The 21,324-nt window shown below is 42.0% G+C and overlaps 1 protein-coding gene across 2 annotated transcripts in view; it reads right to left on the reverse strand.

Moving 5' to 3' along the window:
* KIF11 (kinesin family member 11) overlaps positions 1-21,324 on the reverse strand; it is a 35,174-nt gene that overhangs the window by 12,488 nt on the left and 1,362 nt on the right. The window contains exons 1-14 of one of the 2 annotated variants that reach the window (XM_053312678.1): positions 15,599-16,044; positions 13,909-14,041; positions 12,784-12,881; positions 12,594-12,672; positions 11,636-11,821; positions 11,432-11,556; positions 8,739-8,829; positions 7,185-7,427; positions 5,604-5,699; positions 5,358-5,446; positions 4,916-5,003; positions 1,989-2,177; positions 489-696; positions 131-303 (exon numbers count right to left, since the gene is read on the reverse strand). In XM_053312678.1, the coding sequence (XP_053168653.1) occupies positions 131-303; positions 489-696; positions 1,989-2,177; positions 4,916-5,003; positions 5,358-5,446; positions 5,604-5,699; positions 7,185-7,427; positions 8,739-8,829; positions 11,432-11,556; positions 11,636-11,821; positions 12,594-12,672; positions 12,784-12,881; positions 13,909-14,041; positions 15,599-15,672 (1,872 nt within the window). In that variant the 5' untranslated portion in view covers positions 15,673-16,044. Of the gene's footprint in view, positions 1-130; positions 304-488; positions 697-1,988; positions 2,178-4,915; positions 5,004-5,357; positions 5,447-5,603; positions 5,700-7,184; positions 7,428-8,738; positions 8,830-11,431; positions 11,557-11,635; positions 11,822-12,593; positions 12,673-12,783; positions 12,882-13,908; positions 14,042-15,598; positions 16,045-21,324 lie in introns of those variants that run through there. The other variant, XM_053312679.1, reaches the window with a different exon arrangement.

Genomic DNA, 21,324 nt, shown 5'->3' on the forward strand with positions numbered 1-21,324 from the left:
CTGCTTTCTGGGGAAGGACTGCAGTTGTCAATTACATTTTATAGTTTATTTTAAGAATCAGGTCTAAACAGAGCAATTTTTGATACACTTGTTTGGATCATTTCACCAACACTGCCAACATTAAACTTACTATCAGTTTCTGCAGATCATTTTTATGTTCAGATGTCAGATATTCTTGCTTCAGTATCTTTTCAGAAGCTAGAGAAACTTCAGTGGAAACCATCTCTTTTACAGCACTGAATGCTTCATCTATAGCTGCCGCAGTAACTTCAAAGGCCGAAGTGCTGGAAGACAGCAGGTCACCTGCCAAAATATGTTCGTAAGGAGTGGGGGAAAGATGGATGTAACATTTTCTACACTTAGTCATTCTCACCATCAAATGAGGGCCTTATTAGTGCTGGTTGTTTTTTAAGTCTCACTCTAGTTTGAGGCGTTTTCGCAGAAGAGAGAGCATGTTTAATGACTAACACAGTTGAACGCACACTTACCAACTGAAGCAGCGTAATAGTTCAGCATCTGTTGCTGTTTCCAACAGTTCTCATCAATCAAGCTCTGCATTTTACTGAAGAGAGCACTCAGGCGGTCTGTAAAGGCTTTCTGGGCTTCTGCATTATGCTGATCAACTGCTTTTTTACGATCAAGTTTTGCATGCAGACCTGACACGTCTTTGGTAGATTCTTTAACTGTACTAAGGAGCTAAGACAGAAAGATTGTCAGTCTTCACATTACTACCACCTTGATTACAAGTTGCAACAGATCAGCATATCAGCGAATCTGGTGAAGCTGCATTCAAGCTGAACATGACATGGTATTCCAGAAGTAAGGGTCCTAAACTGTAGCAGACACAGGTTCCACCAATGGTTTATAGTCCAAGTTAGTGGTAGATACCAAAAATAGGTTTTTGTAATCAGCCTCTCTGGAGTGAGCTGGAATGGTCTTTTCCTGAAACAGCGAGTCTGCAGCCTCACCAGCCTAACAGCCCCTGGAACAGAAAGGTTCCATGTGGCTTCCAATCACAGTGTAAGTAGAAGCACTAATTGGAAGTGGCACCAACTTCTCACACAGGAATTTTTTTGCCACCATTCACAGCAAGTCCTGAATTAGTGGAGGGTACTGGCATAGACAAATGTTGCTGGGAGTAAAAGTAACCAAGTACAGTTCAATTATAACAGTTTATTGGAGAGTGCGAAGCTGCATCATTTTTTCTAGCAGCTTTGAAGCTTAGCTCCAAGGTAAGACTGCACCTTTTGCTGGTGGACAGTGTACTAAAACATGCTCCCCAGAGATCCTCTGAATCTGACTAAATGAAACCAAGGAGACATTATGGAGTTTTTCAGTCACTGGGAACCATGCAGATTAGTTATTCACAATTAAGCATCACTGAAATCAATGAGTTAGTCATGACTAAGTGGAGTCCCATTCATTTCAATAAACTTAGTCTGGATGTTGCCCGCTATATAGTATGTATGGATAGACTAAGCCAAAGACTCAAGGAGCCCTGGACAACCCCACTACATCAATGGAAGCTACAGTTGAGGGCAACTGCGCTACCTAGCAGAAGCCAGAATGCTTTACAACAGGGATTCCCAACCTGTGTTCCCCCAGATGTTGCTGAACTATATCTCCCATCATTCCCAGCCACAATAAATAGTCGCTTGGAATGATGCAAGTTGTAGTTCAGCAACATCTGGGGGACCACAAGTTGGTAACCTCTGCTTTACAAACCTGGTATATGCAAAGTGGATGATAGGAGGCACCCTTCAAAGGACACCCTCTTTCCTCTGAGTGAGAAGCAGACAGTTCATTCCCACTTCTGCACAAATCATGAATCCATATTTATAAATTCGTACCAACTTAAAATGTTAAGAGCAGTTTGTATGCAAGCCAACTCCAAGAGTGTAAACTAGAATAAAAGACTTATTGTAAACATATGAACCATGTGAATGTTAGAAAAAGTGCTGGTTAATTAATGAGGTTAATTGTGCAACCTTGGTAGCAGTTCCATGAAGCTTCTCTTCTGTATCCTCCAGAGTTGATGACACATACTCTTCTTCTGCAAGAAGAATCTTCGTTGTTTCCAGGTGCTTCTGCGTGTCTTCCAGCACTTTTCCCCTGACCTGTAGGTCTGTTCTGCACTGATCAAGCTCACTTTTATGAATTGTGAATAACTCTGTGACCTGTATTAAGTGTAATCCAAAAGAGTCAAAAATACACTTGTAAATTGCATTGAGTATTACCAAGAGCTCTGTTCTTGATTATGAAGTCATGTTTTCCATATAGTAGAATGAAACAAGTTACTAGAAGTCACTGACAACTTAAATTTGTGAACCACCCAGGGACTTAAAGTATAAAAATGTGTCAAATAAATGAATAGGCCCTATTCTGGCACATCTCTGCAGATCTCCCCAACAGCCCAACGCACCTGCACAGCCACATTTCTCCAGAGGTCTGGGGAAAGTACTTCTGTGAACTGTATAGAGACGGAGATGTAGAACAGGGAAGCCCCCGGCACAATGTAGAGGGCCTGCTGGCTTGATTGCCAGTGACAAAAGCTGATAACATGGACCTTATCTCCCAACTGAGACCTGGGAAGGCCCCTGGTGATGATCAAACACAACTCAGCATGGTGGGCTCCCATTCTGGCCTCGTTGCTTACATTTATCAACAAGCATGGCCATATTCTAATGACTGGGAGCTTACAGTCATTGCCCTCACCTTCAAACAACGGTAGAAGGGCCAACCCAGCTAACTACAGACCCATCAGTCTGCTCAGCACAGTCAGCAAGCTCCACACCAGACATCTATATGGGAAACTAAGGGGTTGGTTGGAACAAAACAAGGCCAGATTTAGGGAGGGACGATCTACCATCGATAGCAATTAATACTGCAACATCTAATTGAGAAATACTCCACCCACCCTACAGCCTCCCTCTATGCAGCCTTTTTAGATCTCAAGTCTGCATTTGACTCCATCTCGCGAGCCAAACTGTGGGGAAAACTGGAAGTCTCCACGATTAAATGACACCTGCTATTTCTCATTCATATAGTTTATAATAGTCCCTGAAGGTTAGATACAACCCCAGAGGTCACCTATCAAGCACCATTCCAACCCATAAAGGCATCAAACAAAGCTGCATACTTGCTCCACCCCCGTTTAATTTCTACATAAATGCCAGGGTGGAACATCTGATCAAACCTGACTGCTACCCCCACAAGCTAGTAGAGAAACATCTCTATTCTGCTATACGCAGAAGATGCAGCAGTTCTCTCAAGGACCCCTCATAGATCTCAGAAGGGCTCTGAGGGTCTTCACCCAATACTGCACAGAAGATAAGCTGGAGATTTTCACGAAAGCAAAACTATGGGCTTTGCCAGGAGATGCAAAACACACTCCTGACGTATAAACACGAACATAATTGAGCAGGTTTCATCCTTAGGGACATAGGAAGCTGCCATATACTGAATCAGACCATAGGTCCATCTTGCTCAGTATTGTCTACACAGACTGACAGCGGCTTCTCCAAGGTTGCAGGCAGGAATCTCTCTCAGCCCTATCTTGGAGATGCCAGGGCGGGTGGGAACTTGGAACCTTCTGCTCTTCCCAGAGCAGCTCCATCCCCTAAGGGAAATATCTCACAGTGCTCACACTTCTAGTCTCCCTTTCATATGCAACCAGGGTAGACCCTGCTTAGCTTAAGGGGACAAGTCATGCCTGCTACCACAAGACCAGCTCTCTTTCCATAAGGATTCTCATATTCTTCAAATACCTGGGGGTGGTACCATGCCTCTAGTACCAGAGAAGCCCACAGCACTCATGCTGCTAAAACACCCAGAGGAGCACTGCTGCCATCCTAAAATTCTTCCTAACAAGGGGAGGCCATTACATACCCACAGCCCTCAAACTATTTGAAGCCAAGCCGCTGGTACAACTGCTCTATGGCACCCAACTGGGCTCTTTCAACTTCGCCCCACTGGAGCTTGTCCAGTCCAAATTCCTAAGAGCAGTTTTCCAAGTATCCCCGGTGCGTCAAACTGCAGCCGGCACCTAGAGGCAGGCCTGGTAAAAAGGGAGGCTAGAATTTGGCTGACCACAATCAATTACTGGTTAAGACTATCCTTTCTCCCATTAGGCCTAGCCTCCTTAACACTGCAGGATGGCTATCAATCAACCTGGAAACGAACACTGCTGACCAAAATACCATCCTTGAGGCTCTCCTCATCCCTCCTACTTTCCATGGGCCATGAGCAGGTGAGGACATTCACCAAACACATAATCGACATGAGTGTCAAACTGATCTAGGCAGAGTTCCAAACTTCTTCATCTCTGAAAGCTTAAGGTACATAGCAACTCCCACTGTACACCTCACACAACTAGATGCCCCAAAACACAGAAAGGCCTTCACCATGGCTCGCTGCAGTGCCCTCCATTCAGCTGAGCAGGAAGGAAGATACAGGAAGACCTCCTCAGAACATCTGTGGCTCTGGGCAAAGCAAAAACTGAGCACGTCCTGCATTGCTTATTCTATAGAGACATTCTCAATGCCCTTATTCTTCCACTAATTACCAGGATGCCAGGACACTCAGGCCAATTCAACACTTCTCTTCTACTCTCCAACCACAATCCTGCCATATGACATAATGTTGCCGAGTTCTGTACAGCGATGTGTTATTTAAGTTTCTTTCTGTTCATATGAATGCAGTATTAGCTTGTAACTAAAGTGAACAAGGAGATTGCAGGGATGCTTCATTTCAGTTAGCAGTCATGAGTTATTTGCTACATTGAGTCATCAGTGCTTTAAGTCATTTAAATGAAATGACTTTCAGTTTAGAAGCTTCTTTAAAGTGACACAGGACACCTTTGTTTACTCTGAAAAGTATCCCTAAAGGCTAGGAACAATAGACCAAGCTCACTCACTCTTTTCAGTTCTTCCTCCATCGCCCCAATTTTCTCGACGTACTCTGCAATTTGTTCCTCCTGAACTGTCAACTTCCCATGAAGAGCACTAAAATCACATATGAAACATTGAATAATTTATTTTTTCTTGCAAAGAAATTAGACATTTATTGGAGGGCAAGATGGGCATATTTATCCATATTTGGCAACAGATTCTTTCACCTTTTTTTCATAGTATGCTTTTGCAAGTTTCTTATATTGCTAGTTATCAATATGCTTTTCTGTTTAAAACATGGCTAGACCATTTACAGTGAAGTTAAAGACACTACAAAACTAAGTAGATTACAATTTACTTCCTAGGCATTCAAGTACATGGCTTTCCCCTTCCTAACTTGTCAGCTTTTATAGACAGAAAAGTGCCATGATGACCCTAAGCTGTCAGGATTTACAGAAAAACACTTACTCATAGTTTTCCAGAGAAATGTAGACTCCATGTTTCTCTCGTGCAGCAGTAAGATCTCGTTTCAAGCGTTCAATCTCTTCTGTATATTCCTGTTAAAACATAGTGCTGTAATGCATTCTCCAAAGTGGCTCCTACTCTAAGAAACTCTAACCCCACATTTTACGAGTTACAACCAGTTTATGTCAACATGGGCTGCAATACATCAGGCAAGATTTAAGAATTTATACTTAGTAAATACATACTGACCTTAATGAGTGCCCGTTTTGTGAGCTTCTGGTTCACTTCAGGCTTATTCAGGATATTCTTTGCTCTATGAGCATATTCAAGAGTACTCAGAGTTTCCTGTTGTACAAGAGACAAAAGTGATTGCTAATCTGTTTTCAATTTCAGCATCTCTACACAGCACACAATACCCACTTAAAAAAAAACACCACCCACCCAACATTCATTTTAGAAGTTTAGCCTTCTGCATAACTAATGAGGCAACCACCCTGCCTTGTAGAGCATTCTGCCAACTTTCTGCTATAACAGTACATGCTGGTGATTTAGATCAACTAGAACTTGTATGGAATCTGTATACATTTGTATCATTTTACTGATACTATCATTTTAAAGATTATAGTGCTCTCTTTATAGTAGATACACATGCCTTAGCAAGCACCAACTCAGAAGAGACATTCACTCCTGTATCAGAAAGGAGAGGAAATACTGTTAAGATGGTGTCTATGGTTTTTAATATCAATATATCTGTATTAAAGGTTAGAAATCTTCTACCCAATCAACCCCTGCTAACTTGGCAAAGAGGCACCTTTTTAATGTGGTTATTCTCTTTATTTAACAGGGGGAGAGTAACTGGCCCTATCCACCCCCAGCACAGTAGCTCCAATGACTGTTGCTGGTGTCTATCTTATGTTTATTTTTAGATTGTGAGTCCTTTGGGGACAGGGATTCATCTTATTTATTTATTATTTCTCTGTGTAAACAACCCTGAGACAATTTTGGAAGGGTGCTATAGAAATTTATTATTATTATTTATTATTATTTATTATTATTATTAATAAGTTGTAGAAAATGAAGATGCAAAAATATTATGGGACTTCCAACTACAAACAGACAAACGTCTGCCACACAATACACCAGATATAACTGTAGTCGAGAAGAAAGAAAAACAAGTTAAAATAATCAACATAGCAATACCAGGGGATAGCAGAATAGAAGAAAAAGAAATAGAACAAAATACAAAGATCTACAAATTGAAATTGAAAGGCTGTGGCAGAAGAAGACCAAAATAATCCAAGTGGTAATTGGCGCCCTAGGTGCAGTTCCAAAATAACGTGAAGAGCACCTCAACACCATAGGGGCCACAGAAATCACCATCAGCCAATTACAAAAAGCAGCTTTACTGGGAACAACCTGTATTCTGCGATAATATCTATAATAATAACAGCAACAACACTGATAATAAAATTCAGCCATCCCAGGTCCTTGGGAAGGACTCAATGTCTGGATAAAACCAGTCAATAACACCTGTCTGACTGTGTAAACAATAATAATAGCAGCTTTTTGATTGACCAGAAGCTTCTTTCAAAAAAATCTAGCAATTTAACCAGCTAGATGTTACAATCCTATCCGTCTGCCATCTCTGTGTTGTCACCCTCTATCTGCAAGCTTTCATCCAGTCTTATAATGCTGCGGCATCCCAGTAATATACACTGAGTCTTCCCAATCAGGACTCAAATGATTAAACTCTTGAACATCTCCCTATTACTTAAGTTAATCTACGAAGCTGAATAATTCAATAAAATAGTTTTAAGACAAGCACCTCACCTCAAGATTTATTGATGCAGGAGAAATTGTAGCAATTATAGATGTTTTTGTGCGCCCTCCGAGAGAATCTTGCAGGATTCGAGTGAGCTTAGATTCCCTGTATGGAATATGTGGAGCTCTTTCAACAAGTGCAGTAATGACTCTCCCCAGAGTCAACAGAGATTGGTTGATATTTCCAGCTTCACGAGCTCTTTTGTCAACTGCTCCAGAACGACCTATATTTTCACTTCCAGCAAGATCCACCTATAAACAACATCTTGCCTAGTCAAAACATTGCTATATTCTTAGGCCATTCAGAAATAAAAGGTGCCTAATAAACCAGCATAAAAAAGTGAAATGTGGTTAGAGATATGAAGGCCCAGGGGAAAAACATGAAAAAGTCCCATTTCTGCCTTCTAGGCCAGAGACTGAAAAAAACTGGAAAAACCTTTTATTTTCTCTTAGAACGATGCATGAAATGCTTTACAAGGCATGGTTTCAAATACTGTTATCACTTCATGCCCACTGTGCTTTCAAAATGATAACTATGTAATATGAACATGTTTCATGTATGAGAGTGAAAAATATTAGAGAATTCTCATTCTAATCCTCTGTGTGTGTGTGTGTATCTATATCTATATATAACACTCAGATTCCAAATGAATTTCAGCCTTTGCGTCTCATACTGTCATATTTACTAGAAGAAAACGCAGACCTAGGTCCGTCCTTGGGCCCTTTTTTGCCTGTGAATTGTTGCCTGCTTTCCTTTGGACTGTCCTCCTCTTTGAGAGTGGTGGATACGCAATCCTCCTTATTTGGTCCCTGTTCATCTTGGATATATTCTCTCACCTCTTGACAGCATGTTTTACTTTCCTAAAGGGAAACAAGCATCCTATTGCCCTGCCTGCTTGTGTGGAAGTTGTTAAAGCAACACCAAAGAGGCCAGAAGCTGCAAGAGGCTTGCTGTGGGTAGCAAAGCTTCAAGAGAAATCTGTTCTAATACCTCGGGTTGGAGCAGCCTGCAGACTGATCTCCAGCACTGGATATAGTTGCAATTATTGTTCAATATAGTTATGAAATGTAGAAGTATATATCCCCTTAGTTTTATTTTTAAATAGAAAATTGTATGTGTTAGTTGTGTTGTACATAGCCCATCTTGTGTCTTACAATAACGTATGTTTAAATAGCATACAAAAAGTATATATTTCAGTTTCCCCCACTTTTCCAGTTTTTCTCCCATGGCTTCAAGATTTCCAGAAATTTTACATCTCTCAATGTGGTCTGCTTTTGGCAAAAATGCAAGGACCTGCCCACCTTCTCCAGCTTGTATTAATGTATGTCAGCCTCTTAAGACACACATTTTAGCAGGTGTGAGAACATATTTCTTCAGTGCATCTGGTAGGCCATTGTGTGAAATAGGATGCTGGACTAGATAGCCTTGGACCTGATCCAGCAGAGCTTTTCTCATCTTCTTAAGACTCAGTAACAGTTTTTATGGAGGCTATGGAAACAATGTCCCACTGCCTTATATCTGTGCCAAGTCTATATCTGTATACACCAGGTATGGACACTCACCAAATTTAGCTTCCCAATTTTAACAAGCTCTTCACCATCATTTGTTGTTTCTTTCATATGCAGTGTGACAGAGAACACGGAATGGGAACGACTGCAAATGAAATTAAGAGTTGTAGCTAAGTATTCCAGTAATCATTACAAAAACCTGACCAGTGTTAATTTAAGTCAAACAACTCAGACACAAAGGTTAAATTACAGAATTTTAATGTAGAATCCTAAAGGTTTGACAGAGAATACAAACTCCTATAAACAGAGAATAGTTGGGCAACTAATCATACAGGAGTGACCAACAAGCCAATGGGCCAGTTCACACAATATTTTTGATTCTTGTGTGCTCTCTCCTCCACCTTTCATTGTTCAGATTGAGTTACTAATAGGGATGTGCACAAAATACTTTGGCAACATCCCAGGGGGCAGGGAGGGATGCCTTTAAAAGGAGGCAGGCAGGCCTCACCTGCCCTCTCTCAATCGTCCACTGCCCCATTGTGGCACTTTCCTAAGCAAAACCAGTCCATGAAAGCGGCAGCCCATGCTGCTGGCTCCTTTAAAGCGCCATGCCGAAGCAATGGGATGCTGCTCCCAGCATCACTCGCATGGCTTTGGCACGCAAATGGCGTTTTGCTTAGAAGAGCGCTGCAATGGGGAGGATTGAGCGAGGGGCAGTTAAGACTTGCCTGCTTCCTTTTAAAGGCACCCCATGCCCTGCACCGAAATGGTTGCGCTGCAGGGAGCTGAATCGTTTCGGCACCTCTTCAGAGAAGCACAAAAATGATTCAGGCTCATCCCTAATCCTTTGTTTGCTCTTATGTCAGAACAAGCAAACAAGTTTCTGCTTGTCCTCTGAATCAGGATTGAAAACCTGATTCAAACGATGGTTTGCCTGAACCAGAAAGTAATTGACAGAATGTGCAAGGGGGAAACACAAAGACAGGGCTAATTCACATCTTATGAAACATTATGTGCTAACCAGCCCTGTAAGAAGGTTTGAATTATTGTACTGCCAAAATTCCAGCAACCTAAGGACATCCTGATATGGACAAAAGGAGAGGGGGGAGGGAAAGTTGGTCATACAGAGCAAAGATGTGGGGCTATAAACGGCAAGAGTAGGGCTGAGTTCAAGCACTGTAGTTGTCCCATCCACAGCACAGCAACTTCTCTTGCTGCATGCAAAATTGTACAAGTATTTTGCGCTGGTGGTTCCAATGCCCCCTACTGGCTGCCTGATTCAAGGAATGTCTCTAGAAGTCCCTATAACATGCCTCACCTCCTGTTGGCAGGCCTGAGTACCTTTAAAATGATTAGCTGCCCAAATATTGTGTCTGTGTGTTTGATTTTTAAACATATTTAAATCCCACTTTAACACAATCCTGTCTCCAAGGTCAAATGTTGCAATGAAATCCAAGATAAAATATAAATAAAACCAAGCATTCCAACCAACTAGGTTAGGTAATAAATGTGAACTGTAGAACCACCATGAAACAACTCATCTGCAAAAGCTCTTTCAAACAAACAGATTTGACATTGCCAAACAGATGGAGGGAATCAATGAGTAAAAAATATAGACTTCTAGGAAGGGTATTCCACAGCGCGGGCATTACTTGTCCCCGATATCCACCTGCAAGGGCACTCAAAGCAGGGCCCCATTACCTCAGTAAATGGGCAACTTTATATAGAAGTACTTCTGTTTTTCTTACCTGGTATTTAAGTAGGTAGGTATAAGCATCTTTCAAGAAATCATTTTGTACAGAACCACGGCAGCTAGAATAGTATATGCGCAGAAATGGAAAGACACTAAAATGCCCTCCATAGAAGACTGGTTGATAAATATTTTGGAATATGCTGAGATGGCAAAGCTTAACGCACTTATAAGGGACAAATTTTTTTCAAATAAGATTGGGAACCATTTTTACTTTACTTAAAGAACTATTTTTCTAATATGGACTTTTCAGCAGAGTTTGAAATATAGTAACAGCAGCAGGTTGGGTAGGGTAAAATCAAGTAGTATTGTGGAGTATTTATGTTTTGAATTATTATAGCAATGGTTTATATGTATAGTCAACGTGAACCACGCAGATAGGTAAGCGGGAAGTCAAAATTTACATAAATAAATGTAATTTGAATGTAAAGCTATTGTAAAAGCCAATAAAATTTAAAATGCATAAGAAATCATTTTGTACAGTTAAGCAGTTCCAGAGCTTCTGAGTGATTACTTCTGAACTGTGTTTATTATATATGGCTAGCACTAAGAGAAACAGAGACCCAGCTATCTTCAAATTAATGAACAGGAACTTCATGCTTTTGCTACATGGTAAAGGATTTGAAAATCTACAGCAGAACCTACATTTCAGCTTGCTTATTTATGACGACGACAACTAATATTTATATACCGCTCTTCAATAAAAGTTCCCAAAGCGGTTTACATAGAATAAACTGGCTCCCTGTCTCCAAAGGGCTCAAAGTCTTAAAAAAGGAACATAAGATAGACCCCAATAACACTGAAGGAATGCTGTGCTGGGGATGAATAAGACTAGTTACTCTCCCCCTGCTCAATAAAGAGAATCACCACTTTTAAAAAGGTGCCTCTTTTCTCAGTTAGCAGGAGATTTAAAGGTTCTTTTATTTGTTTTAGGCAAGATTTTACAGCTACTGGTAGCATGAGAGCAGGATATGTTTTATGGAAAAGGGTTTCTTACCTAGAATATTGATTCAGGAAAGTAGCTGCAGTGGTTCTTTTTGCTGCTCCCCTTTCTAAAATTTGATAGACTTCATCCTTGTTGTGTACAGTTATTTCTTCTAAACCCTTGATTATCACACCTCTCTGTCAAGACAAAATTTAACGTTATATATTTAATACAAAATAACAGAACTTTCAAGGAGAAACCAAGTCAGATTTTTACCCTGTTCCGTGGGTCATCAAACATTTGTAGTCTTTCCCCAACATCTGCAGATGGATTCAAAAGATCAAAGAGTTCCTCATTGTAGATTTCCAACAAAGATACTTTTACAGAGAATTCTGTGCCACTTTCTGCAAGCTTCTCAAATATCTGGTGCAGTGTACGGGGAATTATACCAGCTAGGGGATCCTGTAATGCAGAAGCAGAATATACTAGCATCAGCGGGCTCTCAGAATATTTGCTAGCAAGGCTAGTATGAGCATCAAAGTTTGTGGCAAGTATTCCTAATAAATTAAATATTGTTTTAGTTGGAAGCAATTTGTAGTGCAGTTCTGTGCATCTATATTTAAAGGTCAAGTGTGCAGTCGAGTCAGTGTTGATTCTTGGCAACCACAGAGTCCTGTGGTTGTCTTTGGTATTTACTCCCACTAAATTTAATGGGTCTTGTTCCCTTGTAAGTAGGGATGTGCACGAACTGCTTTGTGCACTCCCAGAAGGTGGGTGGGTCCCCTTAAGGGGCAGGGAGGGTGCCATTACTTGCCTGCTGCTTTCCCCCCTGCCAGCGCTCCCCACAAAATTGTTGCCGCAGGGCTGCAGCATACCTCCCTGGAGCCCGTCAGCATTGTACCGGAAGTGGCCAACGCACATACGCATGGTATGCACACACGCATCGGCCACTACCAGTATGACGCTGCCTGGGGCTGTAGGGAGGTACACTGCAGCACTGCGGCAACAGTTTGGGGGAGAGCACCGGTGAGGGAAAGTGGTGGGGCAGGTAAGGGTACCCTCCCTGCCCCTTAAAGCCCCTCCGGTCTCGAACGCTGGTCTTCCAAACTGGTTCGCGCTCCAGAAAAGGAGCGCCAAACCAGTTCATGCACATCCCTGCTTGTGAGTAGATTTAGGACTTCAGCCTTAGTATATAATTCCTCATCCTTTTCTTGAAACTCAAAGCCTATTTTACCTCTTCCCATGTATATTCGTCATTAGGTGATCTCTCTCCTTCCATAGTGAAGGTCTTTCCTGTTCCAGTTTGACCATAACTGTGCAAAGAAATTCAGAACACTAGCTTAAGGAACAGATTTTAAAGTTAGAAGAAAAATTAGCTTCAGGAACATATTCTGATGTTAGAAAAAATTGAACAGGATACTTACGCAAACACTGTACAGTTATACCCCAAAAGAACCTCATCCAAAATTGGGCACACAACACTCCGGTACACATCGATTTGTTTAGCATGGGCTCCAAAAACCTGTTGTGTTAAAAAAAAGAGAGAGAGAGAGACAGATATACCTCATAGCTATAAGCAGGCATTCTCCTATTTACCATAATATTGCCTCTGAGCCAGAAATATGTTCTAGTGATCCACCTATAGATATCAATTTCTTGGTCTATGTGAGCATATGTGCGATTCACTCCCCTCCTCCTCCAATAAATAGTGATGGAAGGAAGACCCACTATCTTGCAAGAGCAGCTAAAACATTCATTTTGGAATTCTTTTTCGGGGGAAACCCTAATAAGGGAGAGACTGATATTAGACACCCATTGCTTGGGAAGGTCTGCCAGATTAAGACTAAGGAAATGAGTGTTCTAGATACTCTGTGCTTGCTCAAAGAGAGCTAGGGAGCTTTCCCTGCCCCATTTCTGAAATAAAGGATCCTGTTCTATGGTCTTGTCTTGCACTGGAATGATATCATTTACATAATTAAGGCTGGTCAGATGCATACCCATTGCCTGCCAAGGGACTTGCCATGCCCACCAACATCCTAATGCTTCCCAGCCCCAGTATAAAAGATTGATAACAAATTTGTTCCAGCTGGCAAGTTTTTTAAAATACTTATTTGTAAAGCTACTTCTGTTTAGTAGTATAAGCACATAAAAAGCAGCACACAAAAATTAGTATCATAGGCCTACAAAATTAGTCCCCTACTAACTGAGCAAAGAGGCACTTTTGAAAGTGGTGATTCTTGAACAGGGGGAGAGCACCTGGTCCTATCCATCCCTAAAATAGCATCCCTCCAGTGACTGTTGCTGATGTCTATCTTTTTTAGATTGGGAACCATTTTATTTCTGTATTTATATCTATGTAAACCGTTTAGGAACTTTTGTTGAAAAGCAGTATATAAATACTTGTTGTATTCGTAAAATGGAAACAAAAAAACCGTTCAGATCACATATACAACCATATACAACCTGCATCCCATACTTGTGTCAAGTACCACAACATATAGAAAACCAAGATTTCTAGCACAAATCCAATATATATCAGTAATAATTACCATATCAAATGTGTAAGTCTTCCTTGATGTTTTATCAGTCACCCCTCCAGAGCGAACAACAACTTCTTTCCTTGAATGCTCACACTCCACTACAGCATAGGCATTAGCTTTGCGCTCCAACGCATTGAAAGGCCTTTAAAAAACAAATGTGTTTCAAATTCCAGTTCTAGCGTGCATTTGTCTAAAAATCCAAGCCAAAATTGGATTGATAAGCCTGTAGAAGTCTGATGTACACCTTTGCTTTTGTCACAGTACGTATAAGCTCAAGTGACATTAACCACAGAGTTCTGAACTACCTGTACACAGGTTCCTATGCATATTGAAATTGGGCTTAGTAGAGATAGACTTGACTAATACAAGGAAACAAGTATGGCAGAATCTTGAATTTACTTTTCCTGACTTTTCTAAATACAAACATCACTTGATGTCAGTCACCATGCACGTTTGTCTTAATTCTGCCCTGGTAAATAAGGTGCTAATTTGAAGCTATCTATTGCTGTGTTTGATGGAGCTTCAGAAACAAATCACAGGAGCAACAGCAATTGATCTGTTGTGGGCACTCAGATAAATTAGTTACTGGTATTATTTACTTGGTAAGCCACCTAATGGCGCAGCGGGGAAGTGACTTGATTATCAAGCCAGAGGTTGCGGGTTTGAATCCCTAAAGGGCAACGGACATATAGGAAGGTCAAGGGACTTATCATCTCATACACAGGAGTCGATAGCAACTCTAACAACTGAGGGCACACTCTTTATTGTTTACTTGAGATTATCTTTGGCAGAAAAGGTGCTTTTTGTGAAAAGTTGAAGTAGTAATAGTTTCATATAAGCTATTTTAACTAATTCACTGTGCTTAATGTCTGTTCTATTGATCTACATTTTGTTTATAATTACAGTACTTAAAAAAGAGCTGTTGGGGAGGGAGAGAGGCAGGAGAGAGAACAAAAGGGAGGGAGCATCACAATGCAGAGGTGGGCTGATTTTTATTTAAATTAAGAGTTGAATCAATGGTCCACCACTATGTTTTACATTTGTAAAGCAACAGTCCACAGGAGGATTACAGATATTGCAATCAAGTACAGGGGAACAAGTTGATGCCTACTCACCCCTACACACATTAAGCATATCTTCTGGAATAAATTGCTGACAGTGCCAAAACATCTGGACTGCCCTAGAATCTCTTAACAGTCAAGGTACAACGTGTGTTAAGCAACCCTCAATATGCATCTCTCTTTTAAGACATTGGGGCATCCAACTGGATCGAATCAGATCAAGATCAAACATTCTTTGCAAATTCATGTTACACAAGCATCTCAGCAACAAGCAGTTGCTAGCTATTATACGGGAAATCAGGCAACCAATGGACTGCAAGCTACCATCTGTTCAACCCCCCCCCCCCATCCACCCTTTTGTGCTACTAAAATATTGTTAGCTTTGGGTTTTTGTTTTTTAAGACAACCATTCTCTGACCTTCACAATTACTGACAGTATCTAAGAAGACCAGTCTCGGTGTTTGCACTGCAGCGCAGCCGTAATCCACGTACACAGGAGAAAACCCCATCGAACTCAGCGAGGCTTCCTTTTGAGTAAGCATACCCTTTGTTTCCGCCTAAGCGGGTCGGATACCCCACCCGGTCCCCGTTCTCCGGCTCTCTCCTCCCTACAGACTCCCTTGGGTAGCGGCGCTTACCTGCACCTCAGCACCACCTGGATGTTCTTGCCCTTCTCGTCCTTCTTAGTGCCGCCACCGCCCTGGCAGCTCATCGTCAGGCAGCCACAGATCACCTCGGAGAAGAAGGCTCAAAGGACGGGCAGGGCGGGACTCTGGGAAGTGGCCGGCCGCGTCCCACTCGCTTAACTGCCGCGCCAAGCCGCAGCCACGAGCTCGCCCCTCGGGAGGAACTAGTAGATACTCAGGGAGGAACCCCGGCCTCTAGCGGGCCCCGAAAGCCGGTCTCGATTGACTTCAGTGAGTAGGGGAAGAAGCCACTAACCCACGGCAAGGAAGCGCTTCCCGGCGCCTCTTCTATCGCACCCTTCAGCCGGAGTCTCCCATACAAAACGCCCGCCCAAAGCCCAAGCGACTCTGCTCGGGACAACTTTGAATGGCGCGCTCCGTTTCGTCTCAGCCAATCAACGGGACGCGAGGAGGCCCGCAAGGCACCATGGGACTTCTTTCTCCTTTTGTGCTTTCAAGCAGACTCCGCGTTACGTCATAATACAGCGACGTACACTTAGAATTCTAGATTTTTCGCTTTTAAAAAGACCAGACTGGTAATTCCGTCACTGACGACGGGCATTTGGAATCGAGTTACTTTTGGAGTCTTCCTAATGCCTTGTTTGCTGGGGTTTAAAACAAAAAAAGACAGCTGCCCATAGGAACTAAAGATTTTAAGGTAGCTGCGGTTTGCAAGACACGGGTCTTTGTCTCCCAAAGGTTGAAAGATCGTCTTTCTAACTCCGATCTTATCGTGAAAATAGGGGTTTTTAAAAAGTTTTTAAGCATTTTTTTTTAAAGTGACAGTGCAGGTCTTCGCTATTCTCTCCATATTTATTGCAGGAGAAGACTGTGTCTGAGAATGGCCATCAGCCCTGCCCTGCTATATAGTGCAGTCTTATTATGTTATCAACAATACTTCGAAACATCTAATAACACCCTTTTGTATAATAATCACGGTTATTAAATATTTGTCTCGATGTCTGTATTGAAGTTTGTACAAGTCAAACACCCCTCCCCCCGCAGATTACAACAGAGGTTAATCTATTTCAATTCCCACTCTCTCCGCACCCCGCGCCTCGTCAAGTCCTCGCACGAATCCAGCCTTCAGTTGCAGACAATCTGAGTTTTTATGCCTTTCACAGGGTAAAACTTAATCAAACAGGAAAGTAGGTAACTTGTCTGACTCTGGTCTTTCTATTTTTACTCTCAAGTCTAGACTCTATCGCTGGTCTGTGGCTGTAATAAGCATAGACAGATTGATGACGACATGGCACAGCAAACTGGGAGTTGTAGTTTTCTCTTACTAATTTCATTGGACGCCCCATCAGGCCAATCAGACAAAGGGGCAGTAAAAAAAGGCGATCAAATTGACCTCGAGGCAACGCAGCTTGAATCTTGCGCATTGCTGATGTGTTTGGACCCCCTGGAGTGTGCCGATGTGGGGGCGGGCTTGATATTTAATTTTATCTCCCGACATAGTATTCTCTGCAGACGTCACCGAACAACGTAACCCATCACTATGGGAACGCTCCTAGTACGCTCCCTTCGCTGCTTGTGAGCCGGTGAAAACGATTGTAGTGCTGGTCGACTTCTTTGCCAAAAGCGAGCATTTGTCTTCTGAAAGGGCAACCCCGGGGACATATGAAATGGCCCTTCTAAAACATCCCTGGTGATTTAAAATGATATATGGATTCAAAGTTTTCATGTTAATATCTAATCTACCCATGCCTATAACCTTTAAATGACTTTAAGGGCCATGCTTTCTCAGGAATATTCCAGTCCCTGACGTGATTGCTCATCTTTTATTCAAACTAAGCTCCAAACGCGTAAATATCTCGCTTTCTGACTTACAGCTATATAAGGGAAAGCATACTTGCAGTATTCTGCCTATCTAGCCAGTTCCTTACTACGACATAAACTTTCAGTTTGGCAGTCGATGAGTTTGAAGGCACTTGGAGGACTGAAAAGCACTTGAGCACTTCACATTTTAATGTGCATTTTTATTTTTATTGCTCACACATAATTAACTCAGTACTTTTATTTTAAACAATGTAGGCTTCCCTGTACTGAAGACAGTGCTGTTCTCTCTGTGCTCTCACCACCAACCTAAAGTGATCACATTCTTACCAGATTCTTTCCAGTCTGTACTCATTTTTACTATGTTTCCTTTGGCAAGGCAATCAAAGAAGCAAGACGTACATTATAAATTTATTATTGCCTGCTTCCATATGAGGTGCATTCATTCTCTACATTGATGCTCATCCCATGATAAAATATTTCAAGGAATTTACTTCACAAAGCTAAAATAATATCATGACTGCTGCCTCTAAACGAGTTAAAACAACAGATGCAAACACACACACAACACTGCATGCTGTTCTAAGCAGGGGCATAACTATAATAGGGCAAGGGGAGACAGTTGTCTGGGGGCCCACTGCCGGGGGGGGGGGCAGAGGCAAGTCTGACTGACTCCCCCAGCCACGCTCCTGCCCAAGCTTCCTTCAGTTGTATTCATCCTCCAAAACTGATGTGTGTGTTAAGACCTGGAGCTATATGGGTGTGTGTGTATATAAATTTTACTATGCTTTTTGTTACCACTATTCAGCCTCATTTAAGTTTTCTTTACTTCATGAGCTGAGCTTCAGTGAGGGAGGGCCATTTTAAAATCTTGTCTCTGGGCCCACTCCAACCTTGCTACGCCCCTGGTTCTAAGACTTTCCTCCTGCAATTCCAAGTGATTTAGGACAAGATAGCAGAGTTCATGTTAAACATTCAAAGTTACTGCCAGTTCTAACAATATAGCCCACTGTCAACCAAAAGTACATCAGTTACAAAGCCATGACCAACATCCTATGACTACTAGGGCCAGAGTTTCTCCAAACTTGTTCATATTCTGCAACTAAAACAAATGAGAAGGGTGGAGAGGGGGGAAGGACTGAAACTTTAACACCAAGATGTAAATTTGACTGGAGACAGTATAAGAGAAGTAGCACTCATTCTGAATGACTATGATATCATTGCTAAAGTTGTTGTTAGCAGCTTCACATTGCTGGTGCAACCTGTAAATACTCCAGATGATTGCACACCTAGTAGAAGAGGATTGAAGTCCCTCTCTAGAACATTACAAAATAATCTTCTTCACTATCCTCATAGTATGATGACACATATAAAGAAAATCTCTACCAGCAGTCTGCAGCCCCCTACTACCCTGAACTTGAGGGAGCACTGGAGACTGCAACCTTGATGCCTTTTTTGGGTAGCAAAAAGATTTTTCATTGTCCAAAGCAGCTGTCAGCCCTAGTTTGACAAGTGACAAACTAGGGGAGGGGCCTGTTTTCTTGCTTGTATTAAGCCCTATAAAGCAAATTTTAAAATTTGAATTATCTTGAATATAGGTTTTCAGTTTTGCTCTTTCGCTGTGTCCCTGATGTATCCCCTTGTAGAATGGAGAGGAGAGCTGGTCTTGTGGTAGCAAGCATGGCTTGTCCCCTTAGGTAAGCAGGTTCCACCCTGGTTGCATATTAAAGAGAGACTAGAAGTGTGAGCACTGTAAGATATTCCCCTCAGGGGATGGAGCTGGTCTGGGAAGAGCAGAAGGTTTCACGTTCCCTCTCTGGTTTCTCGACAGGGCTGAGAGAGACTCCTGCCTGCAACCTTGGAGAAGCTGCTGCCAGTCTGTGAAGACAATACTGAGCTAGATAGACCAATGGTCTGACTCAGTATATGGCAGCTTCCTATGTTCCTATGTAATAGTATTGGACTAGAATGGGAGACCCTGAGTTCAAATCTCACTTCAGCCATTAAACTTACTCCCTCTGATATTTCTGAAATGGCTTGGCCTAGAGTTCTGAAATTTGGCACAAATATATGGCAGGCTATCTGGATTCTGTATATTGATTTTGAAGCAGATCAATCAATCCGTTGATTTTCAATGATTTTTTAAAAATTATAATACTTTTAAAAAGTTCTATAAGTGGCTTGTTTCATGACAGAAAATTACAAAACTTTCTGGAGCTGAACCCCCCCCCCGCATCCCATGACCCCCCCCCCCCCCGCATCCCATGAACCATTCTACCCCTATGTGGAGGAATCTGCCCATTCCTTTCATAAAAACAGGCAAATATCACCCTCTCCCTTTTCACCTCTTTTATGTTTCCAGGATGGCTTGGCCTAGAGTTCTGAAATTAGGCTCAGATGTAGGACAGGTTAGAAGGACTCAATGTATTGATTTTGAAGTGGATCTGTTAATCTGTTGATTTTAATATATAGATAGATAGATAGATAGATATTTAAGCCATAGTCCTATAAGTGGCTTTTTTCATGGCAGAAAATTACAAAAACATCTGGAACTGAAGCCCCACTTTGAACAATAACTTCACCTCCATGTGAAGGAATCTGCTCTTTGCCATAATAAAAACAGTGCAATATGACACACAGCCCTTTGCCCAACACTTTACATTTCCAGAATGGCTGGGCTTAGAGTTCTGACATTGGGCATGTAGTCCAAGATGGCAGAACTCTGTGTATTTTTATTTCAAGGAAATTATTCAATCCTGCATTTTTAAATGAATTTTCCCTACTGCAGTAAGGCTGCCAGAAAAAGTTGTCTCTATCTATAGAGTACTTTACTTCTAGTGAAAGTGGAATTGTTACATCTGAATAAACAGCAAAACAAAATTCTTACAAATGCACTATGCTCATGTTTGGAATCCAGTGGGATTCCAAAAAGCCCTCGAGGGTTTTAATGTTGGTCCTGCCAGTGATTCTGTCGATGCCCTGGTGGGAACCTGGAATAGGGAACTCATGAGGGCAGTAAACAGGATTGCTTCTAAGCATCTTTTCCGACCTGCTTTAAAAGTGGCCCCTTGGTATACAGAGGAGTTGTGAGGTCTGAAGCAACAAGGTAGGAGACTGGAGTACAAGTGGAGAAGAACTTGGCTTGAAATTGACAGGACACAACATAGAGCCCATTTGAAGGTTTATGTGGAAGTGGTGTGTGCAGCAAAAAAACAATTCTGGTCTTCATGCATTGCTTCTGCAGGCTCATGTTCAGCAGAGTTGTCCCAGGTTGTGAGGAGTTTGATTCAGTCTCCTTCAATTTCAAACCAGTCCACTGAGTGAGACTTTGTTCTGCTGCGATGCTTTTAATGGGTTCTTTGCAGACAAAATCTCTTGTATTCGGGCTGACTTGGACACCACTGTTTTTGCAGAGTCTATTAAGATGGTGTCCAGCAATCCCTCTTGCAGAATTAGATTGGATCAGTTTCAATCTGTAATGTCTGAGGATGTGGACGAGCTGCTTGGGGCAGGGCAGCCTACCACTTGTTCTCTGGATCCTTGCCCGACTTGGCTGCTTCTGTCTAGCAGGGAAATTGTTGGAGATGACCCAGTTAATATAATTAACTCATCACTGAAGGAGGGTAGGATGCCTCCTTGTTTGATGGAGACAATTATTAGACCACTTCTTAAGAAGTCTTCCCTAGATCCCTCAGTGATTGATACCGGTAGTTATAGGCCGGTCTCCAATCTCCCATGGTTGGGCAAGGTGATTGAGAGAGTAGTGGCTTTACCATGGAATCAGCAGAGGGAGCGTGACTCTGTTGGTTCTTTTGGATCTCTTGATGGCATCTGATAACATCAACCATGGTATCCTTTTGGATCTCCTGGGGAAGTTGGGGATAGGAAGCACTGTTTTG

The sequence above is a fragment of the Hemicordylus capensis genome, chromosome 3, assembly GCF_027244095.1.
Source record: "Hemicordylus capensis ecotype Gifberg chromosome 3, rHemCap1.1.pri, whole genome shotgun sequence".
NCBI classification, from domain to species: Eukaryota; Metazoa; Chordata; class Lepidosauria; order Squamata; family Cordylidae; genus Hemicordylus; species Hemicordylus capensis.